General features: G+C 43.9%; 4 protein-coding genes across 9 annotated transcripts in view; 3 read left to right on the forward strand and 1 right to left on the reverse strand.

The window, feature by feature from the left end:
• Window positions 1-2,926, reverse strand: part of DNAJC4 (DnaJ heat shock protein family (Hsp40) member C4) — a 33,328-nt gene extending 30,402 nt beyond the window's left edge. For both annotated transcript variants that reach the window (XM_042439499.1, XM_042439500.1), the window contains exons 1-2: window positions 2,811-2,926; window positions 764-887 (exon numbers count right to left, since the gene is read on the reverse strand). The gene's annotated coding sequence lies outside the window, so the exon portion shown is untranslated. The remainder of the gene's footprint in view (window positions 1-763; window positions 888-2,810) is intronic.
• Window positions 2,887-8,595, forward strand: LOC121915335 (nicotinamide/nicotinic acid mononucleotide adenylyltransferase 1-like). Of its 3 annotated transcripts, none has more exons than XM_042439495.1 (5): window positions 2,887-3,011; window positions 4,057-4,177; window positions 4,887-5,070; window positions 6,426-6,565; window positions 7,232-8,595. In XM_042439495.1, the coding sequence occupies exons 2-5, from the start codon at window positions 4,060-4,062 to the stop codon at window positions 7,588-7,590; spliced, it is 801 nt and encodes a 266-aa protein (XP_042295429.1). In that variant the 5' UTR covers window positions 2,887-3,011; window positions 4,057-4,059; the 3' UTR covers window positions 7,591-8,595. The 3 variants fall into 3 exon arrangements, with proteins under 3 accessions (XP_042295429.1, XP_042295428.1, XP_042295427.1); XM_042439494.1 differs by having other exon boundaries at window positions 2,903-3,011; window positions 4,026-4,177; XM_042439493.1 differs by lacking the exon at window positions 2,887-3,011 and having other exon boundaries at window positions 3,146-4,177.
• NUDT22 (nudix hydrolase 22) overlaps window positions 8,046-10,229 on the forward strand; it is an 11,331-nt gene continuing 9,147 nt past the window's right edge. Inside the window, exon 1 of one of the 2 annotated variants that reach the window (XM_042439498.1) lies at window positions 8,046-8,170. The gene's annotated coding sequence lies outside the window, so the exon portion shown is untranslated. Of the gene's footprint in view, window positions 8,171-9,803; window positions 9,939-10,229 lie in introns of those variants that run through there. The other variant, XM_042439497.1, reaches the window with a different exon arrangement.
• The window catches only part of TRPT1 (tRNA phosphotransferase 1), a 19,031-nt gene continuing 18,421 nt past the window's right edge, over window positions 9,620-10,229 (forward strand). Inside the window, exon 1 of one of the 2 annotated variants that reach the window (XM_042439503.1) lies at window positions 9,620-9,673. The gene's annotated coding sequence lies outside the window, so the exon portion shown is untranslated. The remainder of the gene's footprint in view (window positions 9,674-10,229) is intronic. The other variant, XM_042439505.1, reaches the window with a different exon arrangement.

Below are 10,229 nucleotides of genomic sequence, written 5' to 3' on the forward strand. Positions count from 1 at the left end.
CAATATGCAAAGGGATCCTGTAGCACCTTTGAGACTAACAGAGAAAGATGTTGGTAGCATAAGCTTTTGTAGACCCAAGTACATCTGATGATGTAGACTTAAGCCTATGAAAGCTTATACTACCAACTTCTTTCTTTCAGATAGTGTCAAAGGTGTTACAAGATCCCTTTAAGTACTGTATACTGACAGACAATGTGGTTCAGGCTCCTACATTCACTTACACAGCAGTAAGCTTCACTGAATTCAATGGGATATGCTTCTGAATAAATGGGTAGACAACTGCACTCTATGAGCCTTATTGCTTTATTAAACAAACCCGGCAAGCAAACAAAACTGTGTGTGTTTTTACACCCTTCACATGACTCTCATTCTCTCGTTCTCTTCAGGTTGTGGACGAGCCTTGTAAAAGCATCATTTTTGCCAAATGGAGTATTCCAGCTTGGCAAATGGGACAATTTTATGACACTTTTACGACCTTCTCCCACAGTTTTATAACCAGAAGAGAACGAAAGAGAATAATGTCATGCAGAAGGAGGGGGGGGGGGAACATGTGTCACAACGTCGTGCGGAGGGAGAAAAAAGACATGTGTCTTTCCGTTTGGTTGCTGGGTTTGTTTAATAATGCAGTAAGATTATCAGTTGTTTAGCGGTTACAAAGCAGTAGAGAGCTTCATTAGACTTCATCTTTGTAAACTGTTTTGGTTGAATCTCATTCTCTTGGCCTCAGTTCCTCTTTAGTGAAATGGGAATAACAGTGACATACCTTATTTCAGACTGTTGAAAGAGTAGCACTCTTGACAGCTTTCAAATGGAGACACCTGGAGCCAAAAGGATCATCACAGATGTTGTCTGTAGGAGCAACTCTTGCTGATGAAGACTTCGTGGCACTGCAAGAATTAAAATATTAAGGTATAAGTGAACATCACACTGAAAAGTTAGAAGCAGAATCTTTGGGGATTCTACTGAGAGAAGGCAGCCTATCTTTGAAATTGCCTTCATGAAAAAGCTTAGGACTGGCTCTGTAACCATTTCTTTGTTATGTGAAGATGCTTTGGTATTGATTTGCATTACTGTTATGGGCTTTAAGTGGTATAAACATTTATTTATTTATGTAACTTTTATTCATATGTGGAATTTTAAAAAATCCCAAGCTGCCTTTCTGCACCACATCCATCCAAGGGAACAAACAAAGCAAAAGTAGAAAAATAAAAACGAAATGCATCATTAATTATATGGGTGACTTTCAAGAATGGCTTAGTTGCATACTCCTACAGTATTCCTTGTAGGAGGTTGGAGTAGATGGCCTTTCTAACCTCTTCCAATTCTAAAATTCTATGATTCCATGGTTTGAGTCCATAATTTAAAAAATACAGTCTATAATAGATAGAATATACAGGCAATCACCAGTCTCTGGGATGTAAACCTTGTGAGCCACCCAGGATTTAAATGCAATTTGAACCTTGAGACAGACAAGGGAACAGAAGGGTGTCTGAAATGGTGACCCCAACACTTGGCAGCAGTACAAAAACCCCTCTTTTTCCAGGCCTGGTATAAATGCTTCTCCTCATCTGAATGCCTTCAAGTGGCTTCTGGGGCAGCAAATACTAGCAGAAGAGGCGCATTGGGATTTCAGTGCCCATGACAGAGCTTTAGTAACCTGCTTAACCTCCATGTTGGGTTTGTAGGGCTTCATCCATTCCACACGAACCTCCTCACAATCCCACACTGCAGAAATAATCCACTTTGACACCACTTTAACTTCCATGGCTCAATGCACTGGAATTCTGAGAACTGTAGTTTTGTTGAGACATGTAGCCTTCTCTGTCAGAGAGAGCTCTGGGGCCACAACAAACTATACTCCCCAGATTTCCAGAGCACTAAGCCATGCCAGATAAAGTGGTGTCAAACCAGATTGTTTCTGCAGTGCAGATGCAGCCCTGGTCACCTACACTGCCACCGGTCTAATACTTGAATAAAAGGCTGTATAATTACATGTATGGTTGTCAAAGGCTCCATCCGCATTGCAGAAATAATCCACTTTGACACCACTTTAACTGCCATGGCTATTGAGCTATGGAATTATGGGAATTGTAGCATAGTGGCTTTTGGGTTCAAGTTGACCATAGAGTTGTGCTGGAGGACCTAGATATCCCTAGAGAGAACATACTAATCAAATCCGCAGATATCAAAGCGGCAAATATGGAGGGATGAGTATTTCACGGGCACCTATTCTCTGTAATTTTGTACCGTTTGAATTAAATGTAATTCTTACATTTTTTGTAAATGGTATCTTCTTTTATTGGTCTATGACCGTAAATAAACTTCCTCCTTTCCTGTACCTATATATATATGTATTCCAGGCCAGTAAAGGTTTGAGCATTGGACTAGGACACTGGGAGACCTGGGTTCGAATCTCAATTTGCCCATGAAACCCATTGGATGACCTTGGGCAAGAAGTCACACTCTCTCAGCCTCGGAGGAAGGCAATGGCAAACCTCTGGACAAACCTTGCCAAGAAAGCCCCAGGACAGGTTTGCCATAGTCAACAATGACCTGAAGGAACACTACTACTACTACTACTACTACTTATTATTATTATTATTATTATTATCTGTGAATGATAGAAAGAACGGGGAAAAGGGGAGGATGTTGAATAAAAGGGGACACAGGGGTGAGGAGTAGTTTCAAACACAATTTACACGGGAAGCAATAATAATAAACCACCACCAAGGTTTCAACTTTAAAAGGGTTGAGGCCTAGCTGAGAAGAGGGGCAACGCTAGGCCCGAGGCGGTTGCCATGGAAACTTACAGTCGGCGCGCGGGTCGCGGCCGCCATTTTGTTGCTGAAACCTCCAGCTGCGGCTCGCCCCGCCCCTTTCGGGAAGGGAGGGGGAAGGGAGAGAGGGAAGGAGCGACATCCGGGCATTTCCCAAACCCAGCTAGCTACCTCCTCTCCTCAGCTATATTTTAAGGTTAAAACTGACGCCATTTTGTTTTGGGTGCCCCAGAGGTACGTCCATGAGGCAGCTGGGAATTTTATATATATGTGTGTGTGTGTGTGTGTGCAATGGTTCCCCCAAACTGGGCTCTTTGGACTTCATCTCCCAGAAGCCTCAGCCATGTTGGCCAGTAGTGAGGCATGCTGGGAGCTGAAGTCCTCCATTTTGAGCCTGACCCAGCAGCAGCATTTGACGTTTTGTTGCCTTTAGCTCTTGTTTTGGGCATGCCCTAGATTTTTCCATGCATGTCCTCCATTTTGAGCAGGACCAAAAAGCATGCATTTATATTTATATTGCTTTTAGCTTTTATTTTTATCATGTCCTCCATTTTGAGCATGACCAAGAAGCAGAGATTTACATTTACGTATATTGTTTTAGGTATTATTTAGTCATGTCCTAAATTTTTCCTTGCATGCCTTCCATTTTGAGCAGGACCAAGAAGCATGCATTTATATTTATATTGCTTATAGCTTTTATTTTTATCATGTCCTCCATTTTTCTTTGCATGCCCTCCAAGAAGTAGGGAGGAAAGTTTGCAAGACACAGACTCCAGGGTCAATGGCAGCTTGTGACCCCGGCCAGCTGAGTTTTTCATGCAGACTGGGCCTAGTGGTCAGAGCCAACCAAGAGGCAGTTGCTCACAAGCTTACAATAGAGAGAGGTTTGCAAGACACAGAGAGAGAGCTTGTGAACCCAGCCAGCTGAGTTTTTTAATATTATTTTTAGCTATTATTTAGTCATGTTCTACATTTTTCCTTGTCCTCCACTTTGAGCATGGCCAAGAAGCATGTATTCATGAATGTTTTCAGCTTTTTACTTTTTATTTGTAACAATCAGAAAATACATATATTGCAGCGCCCAATCACCGCAGAATTGTCCGCAGCGCAGCACTGCTGCCTGAGTTTCAGTTTGTTCTGTGATTTCAGTGATTCCTCTGTTTTTGGAGCTATTGTTCCAAATGACTGTTCCAACTGGCTACTACTATCTTATTTTTATTTTGTGCCTATTTTCTTATTAATACGCAGCAATTGCTTGTTTCTCCCCCTGCGTCCAAAGACCATGGAGAATCCAGACACCAGGACTGAAGTGGTTCTTCTCGCATGTGGGTCTTTCAATCCAATCACCAACATGCATCTTCGACTCTTTGAACTGGCGAGGGATTCCTTGCATGAAACAGGTAAAAGCCAATCACTTCTTTGAGGATCATTGGGTTTATCACTCAAGACCAGGCATGCGATAATTTAGCCTCTTCAATCTGGGGCTCTCCAGTTCTCTTGCAATGGAAGGAAGTAGAAAGATCGCATGCTAGATGGATGGACTCTGTTAAGGAGGTCAATGTGGATGAGGTTGCATGAACTAAGCAGTGTAATGGAGGACTTGGAGATGTCTCATCCACAGGGTTGCCATGGGTCAAGGTTGACTTGAGGGTGCTTAACAACAATATGCAATACACTTCTGGTTCCAAGCTGGTTGGATAATGGAGACCCAGCCTGTGGTAATGCATGGATTGAAGCAGAGCAGTCAAAAACCAACATGTTTACAAGAGACAACAGGCACAGTTGGAGAAAGCTCAGTTATTGATATTAAAAACATATCTTTATGGCTACAGTATTGCAAGGATTTTGTGGGATATTAGTTGCTCCCAATAGCACTTTGGCACTGCATACCTGAATTTGCCGTAAAATGTATACAGGGTTGTTTTTTTAACGTTCAATTAACTTTATTGGTTCAAGTCATATCCATTGTTATCACTTTGAAGAGTTGTTTTCCCTTTCCAACTACTGCTCACAATTTGTGGCAAGAGGGAAATGAACCCAGGTTTCTCAAGTCTTAGGCCAGCTCTAACCATCATACCCCACTGTTCACCCATTTTCACGTACCTACAGGGAAGTACAAAGTGGTGAAAGGGATCATTTCACCTGTGGCGGATGCCTATAAGAAGGAAGGCCTGATCAGCGCTAGGCACCGGGTGGCCATGGCAAAGCTTGCAACCAAGAACTGTGACTGGGTGGATGTGGACGATTGGGAAAGCAGGCAGAAGAAATGGCAGGAGACCGTCAAAGTCCTCAGGTATTATTATCACTTTTCAGGAAAGTTGCAGAGTACGGTCCTGCCTGTGCCTCTTTGTTCAGGTCCTCCAGTTTTCCTTTTAAAAACGAGAATGCACCATAAATCTCACTTATATCTGAGCAAACACATATAAGATTATATTTTAAGGTTTTGGTACCGTGCACACTTTCCACAGAGGCTGAGCAACCTCGTCTGAATCTAGTGGCGCTTAGTTCCAAATGTCTGTGACAAATATTTTACGTCACAGTGTCGTAAAAATGTACATTCCTGTATAAACAGTACTAATAAACACCTAAGCAGAAAATCATTAAAAAATGAAGAAGTAGTATAGGGACATTTACCGTTTGGCTAGGAATGATGGGAGTTGTAGTCCAACACATCTGGAAGATGCCAGGTTCTTTGCAGGTACTGTTGAAAAGGCCACTTGTAACTAAGCTTCAGTTTTTATAACTGCAAATTGTAGTGGAGCCTTCCTCTGTCTCTCTCTTGATTCCATTCCTTTCAATCCCCCCCCCCCCCGGTCCCCCCTGTATAGATTTATAGATTGTAAGCCCTTTGGGGATATGAACCCCTCTTCTAGCATGGTTTTTTGTGGGTTTTTCATGCTATGTGGCCATGCTCTAGAAGATTTTCTTCCTGACGCTTCCCCAGCATCTGTGGCTGGCATCTTCAGCATCTGTGGCTGGCACCTTCTCTGAAGATGCCAGCCACAGATGCTGGCAAAACGTTAGGAAGAAACTCTTCTAGAACATGGCCACATAGCCCAAAAAACCATGAATGCCGGCAATGAAATCCTTCGACCCTCTTCTAGTACTTTCTAAAGCAAGCATGGACAAAGTTTGGCTGCAGGTTGTAGAATTGAAAGCACAATATGCACTAGGGAGGACAACTGTGTCAGGTCTAGGGGCCACTTTTACACCCTGGGAGCCTCTGGGGGCCACTTAGACTGATGGAAAATCAAACAAAAACTCCCACAAAATGGCTGGAGATCCACCTTTGATACTCAAAAATTGGTTTCGTTTTGTTTTTGTAAGTGAAACGCTATAAGGAAGCCTTGTGGCCTATTTAAAAATCAAACTGTTGCATCTGGGGGCTTTCAGGAGAAGCCATTGTCCATTGGGGGCCACAGAAATATCTTGGGGTGGCATATGTGGCTCAATTCTTAAACCTTTGGAATTTTTCAACATCTTCGAAATCTTTGCCAACCTGTGACATGTGCAAACGGGTGCGATCTCAGCAGTTGATAACAATGGGAAGGTAATAGAAAGGAAAAGTTGAGAAAGAGAAAATTCAGTGCTCCGTATTACCACATTTCTTCCTCTGGTTTTTGTTTTAAATTCTGTTTTATCTCATAGGCATCACCAGCAAAAGGTGAGGAATTTGTATTGCGCTTCAACCATTGAAGATGCCACTCCTCAGAATAAAGTGGGCCAGAAGAGGAAGCGGGAGACAGGAGACCAACCCTCTGTCAGGGGAAACCAGCCACAAACAAAAGGTTAGGTTCAATCTCAGAATTTAGATGAGGAAGAGATCTTGGCGGTCTGCTAGTTTAAGACAATGCTTATTGCAGGATCTAGGTTTAGGGTGTTTACACTAGACTAGGGCATGCCATTTATCCCTCAGTGCAAATGGTATCTTCTTTTATGGGTCTATGACCGTACCTTCCTCCTTCACTGGGGGATGCAAGGTTTTTCTGCCTCTTTTTAAATGCTCTTCATAAAAAAAAAGAGCTTGTCTTTTCCTCAGGGCAGTTACCCTCCTATCTAATCAGATATTTCTCCTTAATCTTGTTGTTGTGTGCCTTCAAGTCATTTCCGACTTAAGGAGACCTTAAGGCGAAGCTATCACAGGGTTTTCTGAGGTTGAGAGAGGTGACTTGAACCCTGGTCTCCAGAATAGTGAACTCATTGGACAAAAGGTGCATAAATGTAACTTTTAAATAAGTAAATAAATGCAGATTAACCATGGCTGCAAAACATGTGGTGCAAACAAGAAGAAGACATTATTGCAGAATGCATTAAGATTATAATGTCCAGACCTTCTGGCTTGAATGTTTAATTCCAGCTATTTGAATACAAGGAGAGACAGCTATGATTTTCTTTCTCAGTTGGTTTCAGGTAATAAACCTGATCACTCCTGTTTTTTGTTGTTTGATTTCTAGCTGTCCCTCAGGTGAAGATGCTGTGCGGGGCGGATGTCCTGGAATCATTCAGCGTCCCCAATCTGTGGAAAGCAGAAGACATCAAAGAAATCATAAACAGCTATGGCCTGGTATGCGTCACCCAAGCTGGGACGGATAGGAGGACATTTATCTATAATTCGGACCTTCTATGGGGACACAAGGAGAATATTCATCTGGTGGATGAATGGATCGCCAACGAGATCTCGGCCACCAAGATCCGGAGAGCCCTGAGGAGGGACCAGAGTGTCAGATATCTGATACCTGATCCCGTTTTAAATTACATCAAGCAAAACAACCTATACACTGTGGAGAGTGAAGAACAGAATAAGGGATCCTAGCTCCTAAAAAAGCCGTGGATACAGAGGGCTGACTGTACAACTAAAGGATTATAAATGTTGCATATTTGAAATGAGACAAAAAATTAGGAAGCATCAATCCCTCTCTCCAGAAAAGGTGGGGAAGAGGGGACCAATAGGACCAGTCAGCACTGTTTTTAGCAGAGGTGTCTGAAGGCGAGGAAGGGTACTGTTGCCAAGGGACCAGCAGTGGTCGTGGGTTAGTGTCAGAAAGGGCTTGAAGGCACACAAATGGGGCAAGTGACACTCTCTCAGCTTCAAGGGATGCTAGTGGCAACCCCCCTGAAGAAACCTTGCCAAGAAAACCCCAGGATAGATTCAGCTTTGGGTTGGAAAGGATTTGTAGGCACACAACACACACAGAGAGAGTCTTGTTGGCCGTATAACAACAACCACAACCCCTGAGGAGGCTGATGGTGAAGTGCCAGGGAGCCCAAGCAGGGCCCAGAAGAGAGCCGAAAAACCTGCGTTGGCAGTGCTCGAGAAGGGGCTAGCTGGAGCAGAAGCATGACGAAACCGCACTAAGGAAGGCAATTCTTTTGGAGGCTACAAGGGTAGCCAGGTAAGCATTGGGGACTTTGGAGGAGGGTCCTCACGTGGCCCTCAGGTCCCTCTAGGCACCCAGAGATTAGCACTCACTCTCCCCCTCAAAGCGGCCTGGGCCTTAGCAGCCATTTTGGAGCCCTTCTTCGGATAATAATCAAACATTGGAAGGCAATGTTGAGAATCAATAACCAAGCAGGATCTGCCGTGTCTTGTCTTTGCACCTACCTTTGACAAAATTATTTGGGGGGGGGGGAGGACTCAGGATTAGTGATTATTTGGCCAGCTGGCACATTTCTCCGTGTCGATTGTGTTGTCAATGATGACTGTAGCATGTCGGGTGACCAATACAAATACAGGGAATTGTTATTATGGGCCTGTTACAGACAGGCCAAAATAAAGCTGCTTCGAGTCACTTTAGAGCTTTGGTATTTCAATGATGCATGCATCCTAAGAGTCCAAAAGCCGTACCAAAGCCACGCTCCAGTGTTAAGGACTGGAGTGCTGCTTTGGTGTGGCTTTTGGACTCTTAGGACTCATGCATCATTGAAATACCATACCTCCAAAGTGACTCGAAGCAGCTTTATTTTGGCCTGTCTGTAACAGGCCTAAGAAAGCTATACAGTATCTCTGCCTAGAGAGTCAAGTGAAAATTGTGTTGAATATCTGCAAAGGAGAGCGTCTGCTGCTCAGTGATTTGAGAGGCTGTCCCTGCTCAAATATCCTGTTTTTCCACAGCTATTAAATGTATTTTTCCATATCATTACATTACATTATTGCTCAGTTTCTTAGTAAGCTCTGTAATATAATGTATAATCTACATTTCAATTTTATTATTCTTATGTTAAGGAACCTATGCAAAAGTTGCTAATGTGACAGATTATGTCTCACTTGCCCTTATGGAAAAGTAATGATGTGTCATCAAAGAGGCGCTTTCACAAGCATACAGAACATTTGTTAGCCTTTAATTAGTTCTTTAATACATATAGCAGTATTTGTCTTGCTGAGAAAATTGTTGGATCTTGTGCCTTGGCACAGTGGCACATGCAATTATTATTAGGAAAACATTCAAGAGCAAGGTGGACCTCTGCCTCTGGGTTCCCAGGAGAAACAGGAAGCAGTACTCACTGGGCTTTACAAAAGGAGGCTCCTAGAAGGTCCATGGCTTCGGCCAGCGACTCTTTCCCAGTGTCCTTCCATCATCCATTGATGACGGTGCTGCTAGAAAGCCTTACAGCTGGATGGAGGACGAGGAAAGTGTTCCTTCATCCTCCATTGATGTTAGAAAGCCTTACAGCTTGCCAAGAACACCCCATGATTAGGGTGGCTTTGGGGTTGCCTTAAGTCTGTGCAAGGACTTGAAGGCACACTGCCACAAGAACTACAACTCCCAGGAGCCTGTGCGAGGCATCAGGTCAGCTGGGTGCTAGGATTGCTGCCTCTTGCCCCTGCTTTCCTCCTCTTTGCAGTTTGAGACAGAGGAGGGATAGGAGTGGGCAAGTGGCATTGGCACCAAAAAGAGGTGCCCCTTGGAGGCATTTGGAAGGCCATCCTTTAGCAGCAACAGGGAAGGTCTTGCAAGGCAAAGGATCTATTATTGGGGGAAAACGGATCCCTCCTGCTTCTGGGAGGAGCAGCTTTGTGGGATTAATGCCAAGGGAAGGAGCGACATCCGGGCATTTTCCAAACCCAGCTGGCTGCCTTCTCCTCTGGGTTTTGGCTCCAGGGGTCCTCTCCCAAGTTTGAAAGCTTTCAAAATCGCCACCCTTTCGACAGTTTGAAATAAGGTACGTCCATGAGGCAGCTGGGAATTATTATTATTATTATGTTTACAGTGGCAGTGGTCCCCCAAACTGAGCTCTTTGGACTTCATCTCCCAGAAGCCTCAGCCATGTTGGCCAATAGTGAGGCATGCTGGGAGCTGAAGTCCAAAATTCCCCTCAAAGAACACAGTCTGGGGACCACTGAGTCTGGTCCTCACCAAATGATGCCCTTAAAGAGAATTCTGGACTTCATCTCCCAGAAGCCTCAGCCATGTTGGCCAATAGTGAGGCATGCTGGGAGCTGAAGTCCAAAAT

This window comes from Sceloporus undulatus, chromosome 9 (assembly GCF_019175285.1).
Source record: "Sceloporus undulatus isolate JIND9_A2432 ecotype Alabama chromosome 9, SceUnd_v1.1, whole genome shotgun sequence".
Classification (NCBI taxonomy): Eukaryota; Metazoa; Chordata; class Lepidosauria; order Squamata; family Phrynosomatidae; genus Sceloporus; species Sceloporus undulatus.